The sequence below is a fragment of the Marmota monax genome, unplaced genomic scaffold, assembly GCF_021218885.2.
Source record: "Marmota monax isolate L192 unplaced genomic scaffold, Marmota_monax_Labrador192_F-V1.1 WCK01_AAM20220418_F8-fsc00026, whole genome shotgun sequence".
Lineage (NCBI taxonomy): Eukaryota > Metazoa > Chordata > Mammalia > Rodentia > Sciuridae > Marmota > Marmota monax.
The window spans coordinates 840803-862513 of record NW_026693108.1 but is presented as its reverse complement, the minus strand read 5'-3'; the positions used below and the strand labels follow the sequence as shown (position 1 = coordinate 862513).

At 60.4% G+C, this 21711-nt stretch overlaps 1 protein-coding gene across 12 annotated transcripts in view; it reads left to right on the top strand.

Moving 5' to 3' along the window:
* The window catches only part of Mcf2l (MCF.2 cell line derived transforming sequence like), a 92834-nt gene that overhangs the window by 49892 nt on the left and 21231 nt on the right, over positions 1-21711 (top strand). For 10 of the 12 annotated variants that reach the window (XM_058582707.1, XM_046454856.2, XM_046454860.2 and 7 more), the window contains exons 4-9: positions 4499-4589; positions 12009-12128; positions 14635-14751; positions 15225-15374; positions 16195-16319; positions 17176-17290. In XM_058582707.1, coding sequence (XP_058438690.1) covers positions 4499-4589; positions 12009-12128; positions 14635-14751; positions 15225-15374; positions 16195-16319; positions 17176-17290 — 718 coding nt within the window. Of the gene's footprint in view, positions 1-3862; positions 4130-4498; positions 4590-12008; positions 12129-14634; positions 14752-15224; positions 15375-16194; positions 16320-17175; positions 17291-21711 lie in introns of those variants that run through there. The other 2 variants (XM_058582709.1, XM_058582711.1) reach the window with 2 other exon arrangements.

Genomic DNA, 21711 nt, shown 5'->3' with positions numbered 1-21711 from the left:
CTTTGTCACACACCCCTGACACACTCACTCATACTTGCTTACACTCACATGCACACACCCCACCTTTTGGGTGGGCAGTCACGGAATTAGAGCTGAGCTATACGTATCAATGACCTCCAATGAGGGTCTTGCAGCCCCTGGTGGACAGATGACCTGACTTAGGGCACCACGATGTCAACCAGGCTCCGCCGGATGGTGATCCTCAGGGCAGAGGCCTCTGAGCACCCCGAGGCCTGGTCAGGGAAAGTCCCTGGAGTCTCCAGACCCTGTTCCCTCTGGTGGTGGCAGCCTCTTCCCCAGGAGGCTGTGCCGCCCTTCACCATGAGGGCACAGCTAAGCATGGCAGTTGCCAGAAGTCCTGTGACTGTGTTGGTTGGATCACTAGGGCACACTCCCTATCTATCTTGGCAGTGTTGATTCAGAGCACTGCAGAGAGAGAATCTGATCAGAGACAGGCACAACAATGAATCACCTGAAGGCACATTCAGTGCGAGGCCCAGGAGGCAGATGGTGACATCAGGGGTCACCCCCCTTCACAGCACCCCAAACCCCCATTCACAAAAGCCGATCCTCCACCTTCCAAGTGGCTCTGGGTGAGGTGCAGGCACACACACACCATGAGTGCACAGAGGCACATACACATGCCTGCTCATGCATGCACACACGCCCACATGTAGGTGCTTGCACTCAGGCACACTGTGCTCACAGACGCAGTCATGCAGGTGCACACACCTGCCCACACACCTCATGCACCGCAGTGTGCTCCCTGTGGAAGAGACAGGTGGGATGTGGGTCAGACTCCGGGCTCCCCAACAGGATGTGGGTTGTGCTCTAAAACCTTTCTGGGGTCATCCTGGCTCCCCCCTGTTCCACTGCCCTCTGGCCACCTGAAGTGTCCCGCCTCTAGCCTACCCACCAAGCTTCAGAATATCCAGAGCTTGGGCCCCAAGGTGCACCTGACTTCTTGCTGTGGACACACCTTCTGATTGAATTTCCAACCAACTCCTGACCGTGAGGGGTGAGAGCTGGGGTGGAGGTAAATCCCGCCTCACCTCCCGCGTCCCCTGCAGCAACTACCACAGTTGCTGGTCAAGGTGAAGACCTCAGTCCACCCATGTGTGGTGCCTGATGTCACCTTCTGGAGATGTCCGTCCTTCAGCCCTCCGTGGGCATCCCTCAGAGCCAGCATCTGCCCTAGTTCCTGCGGCAGCTGCAGGACATGCTACAGGCAGACAGGCCCAGTCCACCTGGCCTGTGCCCTGTCCCCTGGGATCTCATGACCCACTCTTCACAGTCAGGAGTGCTGCTGTAAGGAAGGGCAGCTCCTGGATTCAGTGGGTTTCCCCTTCTGTTGGTGGGACTGTACCCCATTGGTGACAGTTCCTGAATGTCTGGCCAGGCGGTCCCCAAGTCCACTCCACTGTGTGATCCAGTGTGTTGAGTACAACTCTGCTCACCTGGTGTCCCTGGCCCTGGAGCTCCGTGGAGAGCTCAGTGCCCCAGGGCCTGCTTCCCACAGCACTGGGGGACCTGCGGATGGGGGCACCCCACATGAGAACCCTTCCCCAGCTCTCCTCTTGGGCAGCACTTTAGACCTCAGGTAGGGTAGCACCTTTGATTCATGGAGGCCAGTGCTCCCAAGCACCAGGGACCCTCAGGAGCATCCTGGAGACCTTTCAGTCCCCATCCCACTGCCAAGTGACCACCTCCCACAGGTCCCAACTCTGTGGCTACATGGTCTTGTCCCTGGGCCCTGCCGCAGCAGCCGCCTCCTCCTGCCTCAGCTGCCTCCTCTCACCTCCTCGTTCCCCTTTGCCGTCGACCTGGTGACCACAAGCCAGCAGGACAGCCACTGACCACACATGGCCTTCAGCTCTAAAGTGAAATGTGATGCCCGTGCTCTGTGGGGCTCTGTTTCAGAGCACCTGTGGCCAGGGGCTCTGTGTGAGTGGCCATGGTCTGTGGCATGGCCATCTCAACAGCCACCGCCGTCACCGTTGGAGGTGTTGCCAGAGCTTGCCCTCCTGGCCTGTTCCCCCAGAGGAGAGCCACTGCCGTCACCTGCTGGAGACACTGGTGTCCTGCTGCAGAGGAGCGGTGGAGATGTGGGTTGGCCTAGGCAGCCCTTCCCGCTGGCCCCTCCCCAGCCCAGGCTGCCCCGCCAGCGGCTGTCCTGCTAGTGGCAGGTGGGAGCCTCCAGGGTGGAGAGGAGTCACCGCAGCCTAGGCAGGAGCCGGCCAGCAGCCTCTGCAGGTGTGGCTATTGGGGGCACACGGCCTTTCTCCTCAGTCTGTTTCTTCTTTGGGCTGGTGCACAGCTGGTCTGGGCGGCACGGGCAGAAGGGCAGGGTTCAGGCCCTGTGAGTCTGTGGACAGGTCTTAGGAGGCCTTCCTTGGGGTGATGGTGCGTCCGGGGGCTGTGAACGAGTGCGGGGCAGACAGCCAGAGGGCTGGACGGCCCGTCAGGCTCCTGCACACAGTGAGGCCTCTGATTCTTTGGCCACTTCTAATTGGAAAGAAAGGTGGTATTCAGCCCATTCGCTGCCCAGGGACTGTGGGCTTCGTGCTCTCCTTCTCAGGGAATTCTCCTCTCCCGCCTTGTCAGCCAGAGAGTATAGCATCACCTCAGCGCATGGGGTGTCTGAGGCCCCTGGGCCGTCTCCCACCCTACAGCCTGCCGACTGGCACTCCCCCCAGTGCCTGGCCAGGCAGGGCCCACAGAAGGGCCTCAAGGCTGGAGACCCTGTACAGCTCCGCATGAGTGACATATGCCTTCCAGGTAGGGACCAGGGAGGGAACTTCTCTGTAGCCTTGTGGCTTCCAGGCCCTGTGTATGGGGCCCCACCACATGGCCCGTGCCCTCCCTGGCCTCCCCTCTGGCTCCTTTCTTCCAGGAGACGAAGCTCAGTGCCCACCAGGGTACGGCTCCCTGTGCCCCTGTGCTGGAATCCCTGGTCTCTGACCTCCCACTGAGGACCTGGGCCCTGGGCTGTGGCTGCCAGGCCCCGGCTAGTTCCCCACTCTTGCTGTCTGGCTTTGGGGTGCAGGCTTCTCTGTGCCTCAGTATCTCCCCCTGTCAATGGTGAAGACACCTGAGGGAGTCTGTGTGCAGGGCTGACGGGCCTCCCTCACTGTTGTCACCAAGGGGCTTGGAGATGTTGACCTTGGCTGAAAGTCTCCCTCCACGAAGCCCCTGCCTCGCCCCCATCTCTGGATGAAGTGGGTGCCCCTACTCCCCATTGGGTCCTGCAGCAAATGCAGCTGGGCAGGCCTTGGGAGATGTGAAGCCCAGTGTCCACCCCCACGTCTGGCTGCTCTGTGCCTGTGGCTCCTGCCCACCACCACCAGACCTGAGGCCGCAGAGCTGGAGGAGATGGGCCTTAGAGGCCAGAGCAGGGAGGGGGTCTGTCCTGACTCCATTGCTCCACGGACCCTCCCAGTGGAACCAGCCGGGCCCCAGGCTGTTGAGCCACCAGCAGCAGAGGAGCTATTTTGAGTAAAGCTCATGTTTATTCATGTGTCACTGAGCCAAAGTGCCCTCCGCACGTGCAGCCCACACCACCAGCCTGGCGTGAGCAGTCACAGGGTGGACCGTGCTTCATGCCCCACAGTCAGGGCGTCATATCCGGGCATCAGAGGATCTTCACAGAGTGCCGCCTGCAGAGCACCCCACGGCCTGCACGTTAGAGCGTCCTATGGAGCTGTTTCCCCAACTCCCATAAGCGGCTGGCTTGGGCATGTTCAGAGACGTGGGAATTAGCAATCCGAGTTGGTGCCTTCTGCCAGCCTGCCTTCTTCCTTCCTGCTGTGGATTGGCTGCGCCGGCAGCTGCTGGCACCACACAATTGGCTTGGTGAGAAGTCACAACGGAGGCAGAGCTCCCACACTGTGACTCAGGCTCCTGCCGGGCGGAGCGGAGGGCCGGGAGGCGCTGCACCAGGAACGCTGTCCTCTTCACCACCGATGCTGCTGCAGAGGGCAAGTGCCCGCATCGCACTCCCGGCAGAGGCCCTCGAGCCTCCCGAAGCCTCAGGGCTTTTCTCCCAAGGTCCCAGTGGTGCTGTTGGGAGTGACTGTTTAACGTGGACCGACACAGGGACCTCTGATGCTAGGACGCGTGGGATGTACAGGTCCTAAAACTTGCTTTGAGGGTTTCGTCAGCTGGCCACCCAGGAAAAGACGATGACCAGCTCTTATGGGCCCTGAAGTGCCCAGCCCCAGGAAGATGGCTGTGCGTGTGCTTGAGCTGACACGTCTGTGTCAGGCCGGAGGCGCCAACACTGTCCTTTTCAGACAGGAGCGAGTGTGGGAGAGTGCAGATGGGCTGCACGGCCCCTGGACACCTGCGCCCTGCCGCAGGCCCCCTGGCATGCACTTGACCCTGCCGCGGCAGTGGCTCAGGATTCTAGGAGGGTCACTCGCTGTGAGGCTCCCGGGAGGCTACGTGGGCAGCGAGGCTCCCGCCTGCTCTCGCTAACTGCAGCTGTCTCTCCTCTCAGCCTACAGGATGCAGGCATTGGATTCATCCTGGTGATAGACCGAAGGCAGGACAAATGGACCTCCGTGAAGGCGTCGGTCCTGCGGATAGCCGTAAGTGCTCTGCCTCAGTCCTGGCCAGGGGCCAGCACCCTGCCCTCTGCAGTCCATGCTCTGATGCTTGGTGAAGTGGGAGGGCTCAGCAGTGGGTGGCTGGCTAGCAGGTCCAGCACAGAGTGGGCTGAGCCAGCACTGAGCCCACAAGGGCTCCAGAGATGCCGTGCGTGTGCGTGTGTGTGTGTGTGTGCGTGTGTGTGTGTGTGCGTGTGTGTGTGTGTGTGCGTGTGTGTGTGTGTGCGTGTGTGTGTGTACGTGTGTGTGTGTGTGTGCGTGTGTGTGTGTGCATGTGTGTGTGTGCGTGTGTGTGTGTGCGCGTGTGTGTGTGTGCGTGTGTGTGTGTGTGTGTGTCTTCTTTCTCAAATGGCTTGCTCTTAGGGGCTTTTTTAGAATTGCACTAACTCGTAAGTGGAGCACGAAAGTCCTGAACAGGCAGATGGCTGAGTACCACAGCCTCCAGGACAGAAGTTGGAGAGTGTACTGACCTCTTTCTAGGTGACTCTTTCCAACCAGGCTCTTGGTTCCTTAGCTCACACACCAAAGGCCTTAGCTTTCCTCAGCAACCCACCCTGCACCTGGGGGACCACCTTCACTCCAGGGCTCACAGGCAGGTTCTGAGCGCTCCCTCCACAGCAGAGAAGCCTGTAGCAGGCTTTCTAGAGGCACAGACGGAGTCGGAGAAAGCCCCTGGGTCGTGTTTCCCACCACTGCTTCCCGCCACCACCCACCAGCTCAGTTCGGGTCCTTCTTCTGAGCTGAGTCCACCCACACTACTTTTTACAGCTGCAAGGGACCCAAAAAGTTTGGTTGTCTGCCAGCAGGGTGCCCAGAGCAGGCTCCCAGGCCTCTCCAGAGGCCTGCGCTCTCTGGGTCCAACCCTCCTGGCACCCCGCTCTGGGTTTCGCATCCACGACATCCGTGGTGCTGGCCTCGTGGGCTGCCGCGCTGGGTTCTGGTGCTTCAGAGGGACGAGCCCCTGCCCACAGATGACCTCAGGGTTCCACCTGTAAGGAGAATGAAGGGCTGGGGCCTTTCTCTAATCACAGCCACTGGTCTGGGGCCAGCCCTTGCTCTGAGGAGGTCCCTGGAGGGCAATCCCCCCCCCACCCTACCTGTTCTGCCCGTGCGGCCACTTGTCTACAGCAGGGTGTTACGTAATCAGCCCCTCCCAGCTCCCACAGCCCAGAGGTCTGGACAGGGCTTCTGTGAGCACCAGTTCACAGCCCGTATCCATTTCACCATCTCAGACCTCAGGTGCGTCTGTGCACGCCGCCGCACAGGCCATTCTGAACTCCGAGGCAGGCCCGGGGTTGGCCAGTCCTGGGTCAGGCACCACGAGGTCCCCAGTTAGGGGTGCCGGTGTTCCCAGGGAAGTCCACGCTGGCAAGGGAGTGCATCCACCTGGTCAACCCCACTGGTGTAAATGACCATAAGACTTGTCCCAGCGTGATGTGGGCAGAGTCGGCAGGTTGCCCTGACATCCCTGGGGCAGGACAGCCCGGTGGGCGCATTCCTGCTCATGCCCGCATGGGTACCAGGCCTCCACCCGCTGGTGTACAGGGTGTCCCCACACCCCTGCCCGCCTGGCTCCTCCTTACCCTTCCCCCAGCACCTCCCCAGGTGCTCCCAGCACCCCCTGGGCCCTACCTTCTGTAGACGCCTGCACACCTGCATGGGCCCTATGGAGGCCTGACGGCAGCCGTGTGTTGTCCTGGGTCGGTGTTAGGAAGTCCCCAGTACGAGGCTGGTGTTCTGAACATACAGGAATCTTTTAGAAACAGGCCGCCTGGCTTCTGTGCAGCTGAGCGCCCTGGCCGGGTGCTGAGCTCTGGCACAGGATGAGCTCAGCTGCTTCCCGCCTTGAGCTCGTGATAGGTGGACTCCGGAAGCAGCCTGGCTCATCTTTGAAACTTTGTTTTGGAAAATCATAACTGGAAAGTTACTATTTGGGCTTTTTTTATTTGTTTTTGCACCATAAAAATACGGATTCTTCCCAGCATTCACAGGCAGTGTCTTGGGTAGTGCAGAAGTCAGCTTTTCCCCAGCAAAACCGTCCGGAGGGGAGTGCAGGGCTGTGCTGGTGTAAGAGGGAGTGACGGTGCTGGTGCAGGTGTCGTGCACCAGAGCGCATTCTGAGTCCCCACCACGCACCATGGAGATGCCGGGGGATGAGAAGTGCCCGCAGGCAGGGAGGGTGCACAGCATCAAGGCGTCGCTGAAGGGGCAGGCAGTAGGCGGGAGCTTGGCCGAGGCTTGGCCAGGGCAGGTCGGCATCTGTCCTGCGCCCACCTCCTAGAGGACATCACTGGAAGGGCCGTCATGAACACCGTGCAGAAGGGGATGTGAGCAGCCAGGAGATGTGGCGGGGAGGAGACTGAGCCAGGGACCCTCTGATGTCCCTGGGAGAAACCAGGAAAAGCCCAAGGGGGCTGGGGCTGCAGAGTGAGGGCCCTGTTGGGGCCATGGCCATCCGTGTCAGGGCACTCAGGGGTCACGCTGACAGGCCCTCTATTGCTCTGAGGTCGGGGGACAGGGGCAGAGGAATGTCCTGTCTCTGTCGACATGGTGTGCTGGAGTCCAGGGAGGCAGCCAGGGAGAGTGGCCTGGGATGATTCCTCTGGGGTCTTTATTTAATTTTGGCACCAGAGATTGAACCCAGGGGTGCTTAACCACTGAGCCACGTCCCCAGCCCTGTTTATTTTTTTATTTTGAGACAGGATCTTGATAAGTTGATTAGGACCTCGCTAAGTTGCTGAGGCTGGCTTTGAACTTGTGGTCCTCCTGCCTCAGCCTCCCAGGCTGCTGGGATTAGAGGCATGGGCCACTGCACCTGGCTCCTGGGTCTTGGTGCCATGTTTCAGGGACAGCTCTGTGGACTCTCGTGAAGGATGACAGCCCAGATGGGGACTCTGCCTGTGCCTTCTTCAAAGTAGCTGGGAAGCCAACACTTGGCATCGGTCGAGGCCAGCCCAGCCTGTGCTCCAGTGCAGGCTCCACCAGCGCCTGGCAGGGGCCGTGGGATGCCAGAGGGGCAAGCAGGTGAAGCAGCCTCTCCTGCCCGGGCGCTGGCCACCAGCGAGATCCGCACTTACGTAACGCTCTGCGACTATGGGCTCTTCTTAGCCACGCGGGCTGCCTCACAAGCCAAGCTTTCCCTAGTCTGCAGTGTTCTCTTTTCTTTTTTGCATGCCTTGGAATAGAAATAGACGACTCTGGCAGAGCAAATCCTGGTTCCTAAAATCAGACTCCCTGTGCTTCTGTCAGGAGCAGAGCATTGTCCCTCTGACCACATATTGGAGACTGACTGGGTGCTGCCCGTAACAGGGTCCTGCACAGGTTGCCTGTCACAGGAAGGGCAGGTGGAGAGACAAGACCCAGAGCAGAGGACCTGGGCTCCCCCCTGTCCGTCAAGCCTTGGTTGGAAGTTCAGACAGTCCTGGGATGAAGGTCTTGCAGGATGCTACGTCAGAATCTGACTCTCTCCTGCTGTACTGGTGGGGCCCTTCTGGATTCTGTGGTGGATGCACACATTAATACCTAGAGCCAGCCTGATTCAAATGGAACCTGTGCCCGAGGGGGTGCCAAGAAATTGGGTCTAAGGAGGTTTGTTGTCTGCCTGAGCCAGAGCTGTCTTGCTGCAGTGCCCTGTGGGTGCGTTCAGGGTGCCCAGGAAGCATCCAGGGGACCAGGACCTCTAGGTCATCTAGCAAGCAGCACACTGGGCGAGGTGCCATGGCACTGACCGCCACGTTGACCCTGCGGGTGCCCGTCACCAGGCTCCAAGGAGAGTGGCAGCAGGGCTAGGAGCACCCTGGGGGAGGAGCCTGAGTGGGCAACATGAGGGCTTCTCAGCAGAGTGGACTGGCTGGGAGCCCAGCAGGAGGCAGTGCTGTCCCACAGGGGGTGGGCCCCTCCAGGGCACGAAGGGAGGCACAGGCAGTCAGTGGCTCCAGGGGCACAGGCCACCGAGGAGGAGGCCTCCCTGAGGAGGGAAAGCCATGTCTGGAGGTCAGGGAGCTGAACCAACTCTGCAGGACCCAGTCATGACCAACAGTGGCCAGGTGACCGCCACATGGGCGTCATGGTGGGAGGGACTGGCACTTCCTAGGCACACACCCTGCTGTGAGACGCTGCTGACTCACCACTTGGGCTTCGGGGACCAAGGGGCCTTCCATCAGGCTGGAGGGCTGTGACCTCCCCATCGCAAGGCCCCAGCTCGTCCCCTGAAGTGGCGGCCCCACTGGTGGTGCTGGTCCATGCAGAATATTCCGGAAGGCAAGGTGGGCAGGAAGGTCTCTCTAGTGTGAAGGGGATTCTTCTTTGGAAGACTGTGCCCTTCCACTTAGTTTCTTTCTAATGACATCTGTCACTGCCTTAACAAGACGTGACAAGTGGGAGGTCTCGGGCACCCCCTTTCCACCCTCTTCCCTGGACTCTGGCCCCCGAGGTCTTAGCCACGGCTCCCGCCACCCTGCTCCATGGGACTCATGCCCTGTATGTTCCAAAATCGCTGAAAGAACAGTTTACGATGTGTCTCCAACAAAAGAGAGGACTAGGGTGTTTAGGGTCTGCTAAACGCATTGCCGGGGTCACCCCTCGGTGGCGCCTGTTCTGCCTGCCACCTAGCCTGCTGGGGAGCTACTCACCTGGGAGGCCTCCCAGTGCCCCTTTTCCAGCCTCACACATGGACATTAGTCATCTGCTGGCTCATTTTTGTGACACGGAGCTCATTATGCATGTGGGGACTACCTGGTGGCCCGAGTTGGTTACAGGTGGCTAGAGGTCTGGTGAGATGGCCTCCAAGTGCACAGGAGAAGAGAAGCCCACTTAACTCAGCACCTTCTCCCTCAGCTTTCAATCCCAGGAGTTCACAGGTCACTTTGGGGGTGGCCTAGGAACTCCATGCATGCCCATCTTTGGGAGCGGATGTTAGAGCTTTGCCACAGAGACACTGTGTGGGGCCACGGGGGCTCACGGACACTGCGCGGGGCCACAGGGGCTCACGGACACTGCGCGGGGCCACGGTGCCCACCCACAGCTCACACTCCCCCTGGCCGTCAGCGTCAGTTCCCCTGCACACTCAGCTGTGTGTCCCCTCATGCCGATGTACGGCCGTGTGGCCGGTGTAGCCACAGACACTCAGGAAATTCACATGGACCATGGTGACAGTGGCATGGTCAGCAGGCACAGAAGGGCAGTGACCACAGTGCTGCTGTCAGTAGGCTTCCTTGCCTGCCCTCCTGGGGACTCAGGCCAAGGGGTCTCATTGTGGCCCTGCTGACGCTGGCCTCGTTCGAGCATGTCATGCAGACCTCCAGCACCAGGTGGGGCGCCCAGGAATGGACGGCCCGGCCCATTTCCACCCAGCAAGCTGCTCCGAGTCAGACCCACAGGTCTTTGTTAACGCTGAGGCCCAGACTTTCAAAGGTGTGTTTTTAAACTCGTTATTTTTGGGTACAATGAGAAATGTAACTGGTTAGGTTTCAGGTGCCATATTTGAAATTAAATATATAACATAAATGGGGCTTTGAGCCCTAAGAAAAGTAGGGTGCTTGCTTGTTTCTGTGTTCACAGGGACTAAACGTGCTCTACCGCTAAGTTACATCCCACCCTGTCATTTTTTTATCTTGAGTCAGGGGCTCACAAGTGCCCAGGCTGGCCTGGAGCTTGGAACCCTCCTGCCTCAGCCTCCCATGGTGCTGGGATCATGGGTGTGCCCGCAACGTCTGGCTTGGCCAGGACGTCTAAACAGTCTTCCCACAGCAGGGTCTCTGGTTTCCGAGCCTAAGCCTTGAAGGCCTGGGGTGCTCTCGTTCCGTCAGTCTCTAGAACGTTGGGAACCCAGTCAGCAGCTATTCTAGCTCCCCGTTGGCTCTTCCGGCCCTCACCTCCTGTACCCGTCCCAAGTCCATCAGGATCAGCCCCAGAGAATGGACACTGTTTTCATGTTGGGTGGAAACCCTGGCCACTTTAAGACGACTCGATGGTCAAGTAACTCACTGCGCCATTGCCCGTGGCTTCGGCACCCCATACTCCGCTCAGTTCTGTTTCTGTGCTGTGATTCTCGGCCCCTTCTCCAGCTGTAATACAAATGGGTGGTGCAAGTCGCTGGCATCTGTGTGGTCCAGTGGGGTCAGCTGCACAGTGACAGGCCTGGTTTAGTGCCGAGTCACGTGCCACGGGGAGAGCCCAACCACTTGGGTAGCTCTGGCCAGGAGGCAGGACTCCTGCAGTACAACCTCTGGTCCTCGTGGCTCTGTGACCTCCTCGTCCAGGTCGCTGCAGGGTCTCAAAGGGCACTGCAACAGCCGGCGTCCTGAGAGAGGTGTCGTCGGTCATTCACTTCTGACCTGCTGCTAGACTCGGGCTCACAGGCCCAGAGCTCTGTCCCTCCGGCCACTGTGGCCGGGCCACCAGCGTTGGCCCAAATGTCTAGTGTGGCCCGGCCCAGGGTCAGCTTTAGTGGTGAGTCGGGTCCTCGCCCGTCTCAGTGTCCTCCATGTTCAGGCCTCAGGGTTGTGCGCTCTTTCCCACCTCTTTGTTCTGCGAGTCTCTTGCCTGGTCATCCAGAGAGCAGACTCTGCCCTTCAGAGATTCCCTGTGGGCCTGGGTCTCCCTGGATCTCAGCACCTGGACCTGGTCCAGCATCTAGGACAGGCTCCCTGTGCGTCCAGCATGGCTGTGCCGCTGTGTCTCACTCTGCCAGGCACCGGCCAGACTATGTGTCCCTCCCCAAGTGTGACACGGCAGACCCACTTAATCCCCATTTCCAGGTGGAGAAACTGAGGCACAGAAAGTAAAGCGATGTCCCCAAAGTGACACGCCTCGTGTGTGACCAGGCACACTGACCACTCAGGGGTGTGCTCGCTGGGGTGTGGTCGGTCTTATTTCTGTGTTAGGTGGTGAGTGTCTATTCTCTGTAGCTGTTTTTTTGACTCGTTTTCCCCCAGTTTCCTGGATTGTTGTAGCAAAGTGCTACAGACTGATGGCTCACTCAGAAGTCCACTCTCTGTCGTCTGGAGGCTGGGGTGTGGGGTCCAGCGTCACAGAGCTGGTTCCAGGGAGCGTGTCCAGGCTCCCTCCATTGGCCACGGGGTGGCCAGCAGCCCTGAGGTTCCTCGCCCACCGGAGCGTCTCTACTCTCCGCCTCCATCTTCACAGGTTCAGCCTGTGTGTGTCCAGCTCCCTTCCTCTGCACACAGTCACGCTGGTCCTGCTCCCCAGTGGCCGCTTGCCTCTGGGAAGACCCCACCTCTGCAAGGCTGGGCCTGGAGACACCCCGTGACACTGTAGCCGCCCTGACTCTTCAGTCATGACAGCATACCCGAGCCCCCCATGGTCAGCTGCACGTGTAGGTGGGACCCTGTGGCCGCAGCTGTCCACAGAGATGGCCCAGGCCCTTCTCCTGTCCCGCAGGCCTCCTTCCCAGCAAACCTGCAGCTGGTCCTTGTTCTCCGCCCGACGGGGTTTTTCCAGCGGACTCTCTCCGAAATCGCCTTCAAGTTCAATAGAGATGACTTTAAGATGAAGGTGCCGGTGAGTACCCAGGACCCCGTGCTGTCAGGAGCCCTGTGGCCTGGCTCCTCCTCCAGCTGCCCCCACCCGGGCCTCAGGTCCCCCACTCAGCCAGGGCCTTGGCTGGGCCACCTGGAGAGCCTCCCTGGAGAGCAGCTAGAAATAGGACGTCCAACTCGTAGCCCACGAGCTAGGAACACAGCCCAGGTTCTGCCAGCGCCCGGGAAGAGGGCTGGGGTAAAGGGTGCCAGTGTCCCCCAGGGAGCCCAGGCTCCCCGCGCCTGCACCAGCCCAGCAGACATCCCTGAGTCACCCTTGTGCCGTCCACAAAGGGGACGCTGAAGCACTGCTGGCCGCCCTCTCAACACAGGCTCTGGGGAGTCCTGGAGACCTGTGCGTCCTGGAGGCCTGGTGGTCAGCCACTCAGTGCACTCCCTGCGGGCAGCTGTCCAGGGCCGCTGGACAGCAGCCCTGTGAACGCACTTCTTTCACAAACAGAGCAAGGGTCAGGGGCTAGGCCAGGCCCCGCAGAATACCCCAGGAATGCCACCCAGATGGCTTCAGGGAAGTGAGGAACCCAGGCAGTGGGGCACTGGGACAAGACTCCGCTGTTCCAGGGCCACAGGCAGAGATGCCGCTCCGTCCCAGCCCACTAGCCCCTGCTGCCCCTCACATGCTGCTCCCTGGCTGTCCTCTGCTCTGGACAAGCAAGAGCCCTTCTCTAAGCAGAATGGGGAGTGTGGGGCCTGAACCCTCCGGTCCCCATCTGTGTGCCTGGCCCTACCCGCCTCCACAGTGGTCCTCCCTGAGGATCACCCATGCCCAGAGGCTGTCGTGGACCAGTGGAGGGACAGGCCGTCATTCTGCAAAGCCCGAGGCCCAGTGAGGCTGCATGGGTGGGCCAAGCCGTGGGGCCTAGGAGCAGCGGGCTCCGTCTGAAGTGTTGGGGACCTGCTTCCTGAGCTGATGAAGAGCAGAACCGCAGGTGGTGCCTCTGGCCCAGTCGGGGCAGGCAACCTGTCTGTGGCCTTGTGATGCACATCACCGAGGGCGGCCGCTTCCCTACGTGGGGCAAGTGAACCATGGTGACAGCAGACTGCGCCCTGGGATGTGTCACAGGAGCCAGACCGGGGGCCTGCCGTCCCTGTTGGGCTGCTCTGCCAACTGGCACCTCCTGTGTGTCAGCAGGTTGTCAGGACCGGCCCATGGAAACCATCCCTGGCATCTGCAAGCTCCCAGGCCCTCTTTAGATGGGTCTTTGGAATTGTAGCAAGGTCGTCTGAAGGACGCGGACCTGCGAATGCCGGGTCTGCTGCAGGGCTGTGTATGGAGAGACTCGTAAGCCCAGCCGCGGGCTCCTCTCCCCTCGTGGTTGAAAACACACAATTCCTGGACAGGACGTTACTGAGAGGCAGAAGTCGTGGAGGAGGGTACCGTGTCCCCCAGCTGCCCGGTCTGTCTGGAAGGCGACCATGTCCCTGGGCTGCCCAGTCTGCCTGGCATGCCAGCCCTGAGCCAGGGTTATCTGGCAGCAAGTGAATAATTTCATTAGAAGAACAAAGAGAAACGTGAGCTCCACTGAGAACTGTTTCTAGGCGAAGCTAGGACTCGAGTGCATTTGTAGCAGCCACAGGCCCAGACAGGGTCCTCCACGTGGCACCCCCCCAGCCCGTCTCTGCAGTGCAGCTCCGCTGTGGCCACCCTGTGCCACCTGGGCCTCCGCAGCACCCCGCCCTCACCTGCCCCATGCCAGTGGCACTTCCCCTCTGTAGCAACCCTAAGTGTCTCCAGGCTCCTCAGATGTCCCTGGGAGCAAATGGACCCCAGACAAGAGCCCCCTCCAGCCAGTGCAGTGGCTTAATAATACATGACGAGGTGTCCACTGACATGTCAGCTGAGCCTCCGCAGGCCTGGCCTGTGGTGCCCATCTGCCAGCTTACAAACCCCAGTTGACATTTCCATCTGAAACGCGTGGACTGGAGGACCTGAGAAAGGGAAGTAAGACAAGCCGCGCCGAGGAGTCCACTCGGCCGTTGAGCCACAGGTTCCCACGGAAGGGGAGCTCGGGGGCTGTCAGTCACTCTCCAGTGTGGTAGCCCACTCTGGGGCTACGTTGATCCCCGTCAGCTCCCATCAGGACCTCGTGGTGTATCCAGCAGAAGAGGGACGAAGGTTTCCTTCTCTGCATGAGAGCGCTGCTGGCTGGCATGCCGAGTGTCCCTTGCAAGACACCCATCACATGTCATTGTCCCTGCCTTCCAGGCTCTCTGTTGAGCCTCTGTGTGTTCCTCAGCGGCACCTGGTCAGACCCATCACTGGGTGCCCACTTTGCAGATGAGGAGGTGGAGACAGAGGGAGTAAGCGGCTCACCCGGTCAGCCAGCTGCAGGGTGGAGCTGGGATCAGACCCCGGCTTCTCTCCTGCATGGCCGTTCGCCACCAGCTGGGCCGTGGCCGCGGCCTCCAGGGCAAGTGGCCGCCGCCCTGGTATGCAGGGTGTTCTCCTCATGGGCTTCTGTGTCCTCCAGGTCATAATGCTGAGCTCAGTGCCAGAACTGCACGGCTACATCGACAAGTCTCAGCTGACCGAGGACCTTGGAGGCACCCTGGACTACTGCCACTCCAGGTGGCTGTGCCACCGCACGGTGAGTGGGTCTGGGGGCTCTGGGGGCTGCGTCCTTGCCGACCCACAGCTAACCCAGCAGAGCTGCCTTTTCCAAAAACACATTCCCATTTCCAAGTTTTCTTCCCTGAGAATGAGGAGATGGTCTCAGTGGACCTTAGTCATCATGAAGAAACAGCATGAGTAATAAGTTTGGGAGTGGCTTTATCTGGGCTTGGAGACAAAAGAAGACAGAGAGCCCCAAACCGTGCGTTGTGTATTGTGACTCTCACACTTCTCTCCACAAGGAGGGAGGGAGGCAGGGAGCCCTGCAGCACGGGATGACTCTAGGGGGTGTCCGTGCTTGTAGGGCCTGCCCGGTACGTTTCTGAGGACTCGCAGGAGGGCGCTTGCTGGCCCAGGTGCCTCTGCGGGCTCTCCCCTTCTGAGGGTGGTCAGGTGTCTGCTTTCAGAGCGTAGCGGCAGGTCTCCCTGACCTGTTCTCCCTCCTCCCAGGCGATCGAGAGCTTCGCGCTCATGGTGAAGCAGACGGCTCAGATGCTGCAGTCCTTCGGGACTGAGCTGGCGGAAACAGAACTGCCCAATGACGTCCAGTCGACCAGCTCAGTGCTCAGCACCCACACCGAGAAGAAGGACAAGGCGAAGGTACTCTAGCCCGGGGGCTGAGGTCAGACCACGCAGCCCTCCTCCCATGGACGCGGGGTGTGAGGCAGCTCAGGCAGACCAAGGCGCGGGGCTCTGGGTCCTCCCGGCACCAGGGAGCGCCAATCACACCCTCCCAAGCAGCCCAAGCACAGGCCACGCATGTGGTCACGGCGGGGGGCGGGGGGGCTGTGCCTCCGCTCCTGTCCAGCAGGGGCCATGAACCCCGAGTCCCAGCAAGGACAGGTTGGAGGCAGGCCGCTGCGTCTCCAGTCCTCTGCCGGAGGGTGCACCAGGCAGGATTCCTGCCCAGCTCCCTCACCGGCAGCCACTGGGCGGTGGAGACAGAGGGAGTGAGCCACTCTCTAAAGTGCCCGGCTCTCGCGTGCCACTTGGCTTTCTGGGGTGAATACATCCTGCGTCACTTGCGCCCTGGGCAGTGTCATGTTGACAGCTTTGAAACAACAGTGCCGATGGCTGTAACCTGCTGTGTCCACGGGCTGCACCCATCTCTGCCAAGTGGACTGTCATTCCGAGCCCGGCCTTGTGCCCCGCATAGCAAGGCGGCCGTGGAGACGGAGGGCAGGGGCCAGGTTTCAGTTACCTTCCCGTTCCCTGACGCCCAGGGACCTGCAACCCTACCCGTGCCAGCAGGCGTGCGAGTCAGCCCCGCCTCCCTCCTGCCCGGGTGTGAGTGGGACTTGGGAGCAGCAACGGCAGAAGGGAGGGATTTGTCCGCCGTGCAGGACGCCCAGGTCTGCTGGCTTCGGGCCTGCGCTGAGTGCCCCCTGCGGGCTGCAGTGTGAGGCTGCCTCCCCCACAGGAAGACCTGCAGCTGGCCCTGAAGGAGGGGCAGCGTATCCTCGAGAGCCTCAGAGAGCCCCTGGCCGAGAGCACCGCACACAGCGTCAACCAGGACCAGCTGGACAGCCAGGCCACTGTGCAGAGGTGAGGCCCGGCACCCTCCCCTTGCCCTGCCAGGCCCGGGCAGCAGAGCCCACACAGCCTCCGTGGACCTAAGAGCCCGGGGTGGACCCCATACCCTCCTGTGGCTGGGAGAGACACTGGAGGGGCCTGGGAACAGTGCCTGAGGCTTCCCCACCCCACAGCCCGGGCCTCGAGCTCAGCCTCTGGTGAAACGGGTATCTTCACTGCAGAGGGTAGAACCTGTGCGTTTCCCTGGGTCTCAGCCTGGGGACAGGGCAGGGCAGTGCACCCCACAGTGGCACAACGAGGCCTCCCAGTGCTTGGGTGTCGCGAGCCAGGGTGTCGTCCCCCGATGTGAGGAGGGGCCCGAGCTCCTGTGTGCAGCCTCACCCAGCGGTGCCATGGCCACGGCCCACCTGGCACGGAGGCAGGTTCTCCTGGATTCTGCTGCATGGTCTTCTCCCACCTGGCCCTGGTCACATGCAGAGTAGGCGTGCTGTGCTGGGGACATGGGAGGCTCATGGAGGACGCCCACCTAGAGCTGGTGCAGGGCCCACCGGAGGTCCAGCCAGCTCTGTGGTGGACACCTCCTCGACTTCCCGAGGAGTTAGCGTCCTCATCTGTCAAGGAGGCCATCCGAGAACACCAGCAGGTGGGCGTGGGGAGGGCCAGGTGACCAGGTCTTACCAGAGCTGTGCTGGGAGCCGGGGTCCCCAGGTCCCGAGGACAGCGGCAGCAGGCCCTGGCTCCACCCTGCCCACGCCTGTCGGTCGCAGCCCACTCCTCCGCTCTGGTCGGGTGAAGGGCCCAGGCCAGGCCTTGGAGGTGAGGCCGCCCCACGTCGCCCTGGAGCCTCTCACCCCTCTCCTCTCCCCAGGCTTCTGGCCCAGCTGAATGAGACGGAAGCTGCCTTCGATGAGTTCTGGGCAAAGCATCAGCAGAAGCTGGGACAGTGCCTGCAGCTCAGGCACTTTGAGCAGGGCTTCCGCGAGGTGAGTGTGAGCTGCGGGCGGCTGCAGGGCCGCGGGGCTGAGAGGCCAGGCTGCAGGCTGCGTCTGCACACGGCACACCTCCAAGAAGCCTGGGGCGCTGCGTTCTGCGGGGACCCGAGGAAGGCTTCCGGAGCAGCAGGTGCTTCTATCCCCCTCTTTCTTAGGATAGGTACAGGTCTGCCTGCCGTTGTCAGGAGCAGCCCAGGTGACCCCTGGACCTTTGCCCAGCTCCCGTGGTGACCACCTGCAGCAGGGCAGGGCAGCCAGGACCCTGACAGCTGTGCTGTCAGGACACAGGATCCTGCCCCTGTAGTCACACTGCCTCATCCCTTCTCCCACCGCGGTGGCCTCTCTGAGTGCCCCTGGGGACTGGCTTCTCTCAGTGTCGTCCTCTGGAGGGTCGCCCAGGTTGGGCGTGTACTCTTCCTGTTGATCCTGAGGGTCTGCCACGGTCATACGCGCCCTCGCCATCCACCTGCTGGACTTGGAGTGCCCCTGGGGCTCTGCTGCTGTGGACACCCACACCCTTGCGCCGGTATGGACACAGTCTGTAGAGACTGCTCAGAGGGCCACAGGTCCAGTGTGTCAGAAACCGCTGGTTTCCAGAGGCGCCACGACACTCGGGTTCCACGGTGGCCTGAGCAGTCCAGTCTGCCCACGTCCTCACCAGCCTTCCCCTCACGTGGGCAGTTCTGTGGGCGCTGGTGGCTGCGCGGAGTCGGCCGACTTGAGCATCTTCTGCTGGGAGCGCTTCCTCCGGCGCCCCCTGGTGGAGGGTGCCCGAGAGCCACGGCCATGCCCTGCCTGGACGGTTTGCTTGAGTTCCTCTTCTCCTGCTCAGGTTTGAGAGTTCTCTGCGCCCCGCAGATCCTAGCGCCTGGTCGGATCCCGGTTCGCACATGTTCCCCAGCCGGGACCTTGTTCTCTGTTTTCCTAGTAGGACCTTTTATATTGTTTTAATTAGATGACATCCGACTTTCCTTTTATGGATCACACTTTTGGTTTTCAATTGCAAATGTGTCCCCCTAAGCTGTGTTTCCTGAATTCTGTGTTTCCCCGCTGAGGTCCTTGGTCTGTGTTTTGAGAACCAGAGCACGGCTCGTGTCCTCCCCTGGGTGTCCAGTTGCTCCGCGCTGCTTGCTGGACAGCCTAGCTTCTTTACCTTCCATTCGGGTTTTTAAACAGTCTTGTCTATTTCTACAAAAAGCTTTGCTGGGAATTGTGTTAGGCCTGCATTCGGGGGCGAGGCGACGTCTCCGAGCCTCCCAGGCTGCCTGCAGGTTGTCCTCACCACTGGTTGGATTGGCGTCTGTCCTCAGTGGTGTGCAGTCCTCAGCACCCTGGGTCAGGACGTCTCGAGTCTGAGTCGGTGTACGTTCTGCATGCTCACACAGTCGGGTGGTGCGTTCCATTCCAGTGCGCGTGGTCACTGCTGGGTGTAGGGATGCGGGTGCGCTGCGACCCCACTGGACGCCTACTCCAGCATTCTCTGGGGAGCCCTAGAGTCTCGATCGTGTTTGTGCAAAGACGGATGCTTCGATTTTTTGCTCTTTGACTTTTACACTTTTTATTTCTCTTCCCCTGTGACGCTGACCAGAGCTTTCCTCCATTGGATGAGAGTGGTGGGAGACAGGAGTGGACGTCCTGGCCTTGCCTCCAGGCCCAGGGAAAGCATCTGGTCTCCACTGTCTGGTGTAGTGTCACCTGCAGGGTTTGTGGGTGCTCTCTGTCAGGTTGAGGAAGCACCCTCTAGTCCTCTTCTGTGAGAGACTTTAAAATCATGAAGGGATGCTTAATTTTATCAAATGCTTTTTCCCCATTGATTGAGATAATCATGTGATCTTCATATTATAACCTGTTGATATGACTGATTGTATTGGTTGATTTTCAAATTCTGGATCAGCTGTGCATCTCTGAAACACAACTGCTTGGTCATGGTGTGTAATCATTGTAGGTGTTGCTTAATTATTGCTGGAGTATATTTGAGAATATTTTGTTAAGAATTTCTGCGTCCATATTCATGAGGATGGAGTTGTTCTGTGATTTTCTTTCTTTCTTTTTCTCTTTTTTTTAAGTACTGTGGGTCGAACTCAGGGCCTTGCACATGCTAGGAATGGCTCTACACTGAGCTGCACGCTACCACTTTTCTTTTGTTTTTTTTTTTTTTTTTTTTTTTTTTGAGACAGGGTCTCACTCAGTTGCTGAGGCTAACCTGGAACTTGCCATCCTCCTGCCTCAGCCTCCCAAACTGGGGTACCAGGGGTTCACCGCCATGCCTGGAAGTCTACAGTTTTCTTTATTCTGTCTTTCCCCCTTTCTTACAATTGTCTTTTTCTGGTTGTGCTGTCAGGGTAGCGTCGACTTCACAGGATGAACTGGGACGACCCCTGGTCTTAGGTGGTCCTGAGGAGAGTCACAGATGGTCACCTTCACGGTCGGGGGCAGTGCTCCGGGACAGCCTCCCACAGCAGGAGACGCCTTCGGGGGCTGCTCGGCTGTCCTCACAGCCTGCTGTCTCCGCCAGTTCACCCTGGATGGATGTGCAGCCTGCCTGGGACTGGTCCTCTCCGTCCCGTCGTCTGGGGCTGCTGCTGCCAGCTTCCCTGACCCTCCTTGGGCCCCTGGGCTCAGGCCTGCGGTGGCTGGTCTAGCCTCTGGTCTTGGTTGTCACGTTCTCTCCCTCGGTGTTGCTGGGACCAGGTCTTTACTTCACCGGTTTCTCGGTTGCTCCCTGTTTGGGGTTTAACCGATTTCCTGTCTTATCCTTATGAGTCGTTTCTCCTGATGGCTTTGAGTTTATTTTAGTTTTCTCTTTCTGGGTTCGTGAGGTGAGAGCTTACACTATTTATCTGAGAATATTCCTCTTTTCTGATGTGCACATTTAAATCTCCCCTGAACTTGCTCTCGGAGCCTCGGGTGACTTGCTGGTGTTATGGGCTCCGTTCCCACAGGATCAGAGAGGTTCCTCTGATGTCCAGCATGGCTGCTGTGACCAGAGAGCAACACCAGTTCTTGGTGAGGTGTGTCCTGTGGCCCAGGACACAGACCCCCACTCGAGTCCCGGCGGGCACTTGGAGGGGGGTGTGTCCTGGCGTCGGGCGGAGCGTCCCTGCACATCTGCAGGCTCCCACTGGCTGGTGGACGGGGTTCGGCCGCCCTGTCTGGTGGATGTGAGCCGTCCAGAGGCCCTTGCAGCCCACAGCTCGCGGCCGCACAGCCTCTGCTCACACTGTGCGGCTCTGCCGTGCGCCACACTTGGGCTTCCGTGTCACGGCCACAAGCTGCCCCGGCTCTGCCTCCCATGTCCCACACCTCCTGCCTCCCCTGGGGCCGGGTGGCATGTTCCCGTCCTTCCGCTTCTTCCTGCCCCTTCTGCTGTGGCTGAGGTGAGAGTCTCATGCGTGGGCTCGAGTGGTTGTGTTTCCCAGCCCCTGCTGCCCGGCTGAGGGTGCTGGCCAGGTGTCCTGGGTCTGGCCTACGCCTGCGCTCTGTCCCCGGGCTTTGCTTTCACAGCAGCCTGGTGTAGAATCCGCTCAGCTGTCTGCAGGGGTTTCTCTCCACAGCTCTGTGGCCATTGTTCTGGGTGCTGAGCGGTGGTCTCACTGCACACGTGCCATGTCATCACTCGTGGCCCACGACACGCACACAGGTGGGCCGGCCGGGCCGCGTCCCCCACTCCCCGTCGCCCCTTGCTTGCCGTGCAGTGACCTTGAACCACTGCTCTGAGTTGCTGGACCCTCGTCAGCACAGGATGAGCTTGGGCACATACCCAGGGAGCCAGGAGGGAGGCCTGTGGCCCTCATGCGTCTCCACGTGCTGGACCCCCGGAGCTGAGAGGGGACCCTGTAGCTGCCAGGACTCCGACCACTTCCTGTGCTCCCGACGTGGTCTCAGTGTCTGCTTCTGGCTGGGAGCCCTGGGAAGGTTCACCTGCAAGCCTCGAACCCGCGCGTGCTCCCTCCCCTGCTGCCCACATGGCCTTCTCAGGAGCCGGGCCTGGGAGGCGCTGCTGGGGGATCGGTCAGCACCTGCCCACCAGCCCTTCCCCGGGGCCCACCAGGAGCCAGGTCTGCTCAGGTCCAGGCAGGAGGATTCCTGTGCCTCGGAGCTTCATTCCGGTGGAGCCCGGGGAGGAGCAGACCCCGTGGCCGTAAAGACATTAGACACCGGGTCTTCAGGGCCCAGTGCCAGTGGAGGACAGGCAGAGCCCTGGGGCAAAGCGGCTCAGGTTCCCGCGTGGCTCCCAGGAGCCAGGCACAGAGGTGGTGCTAAAGAACCAAGGGCCGCCGTCTCCCCAGCGCTGCGGTGTGTCGGGGCCAGAGCCCTGCCCTCCGCCTTCAGCCCTGGCTGTCTGAACCGTCACCCCGCAGCCACAGAGGCCTCTGCACACTGGGTCTCAGGACCAGCTCCTGAGAGCTGGG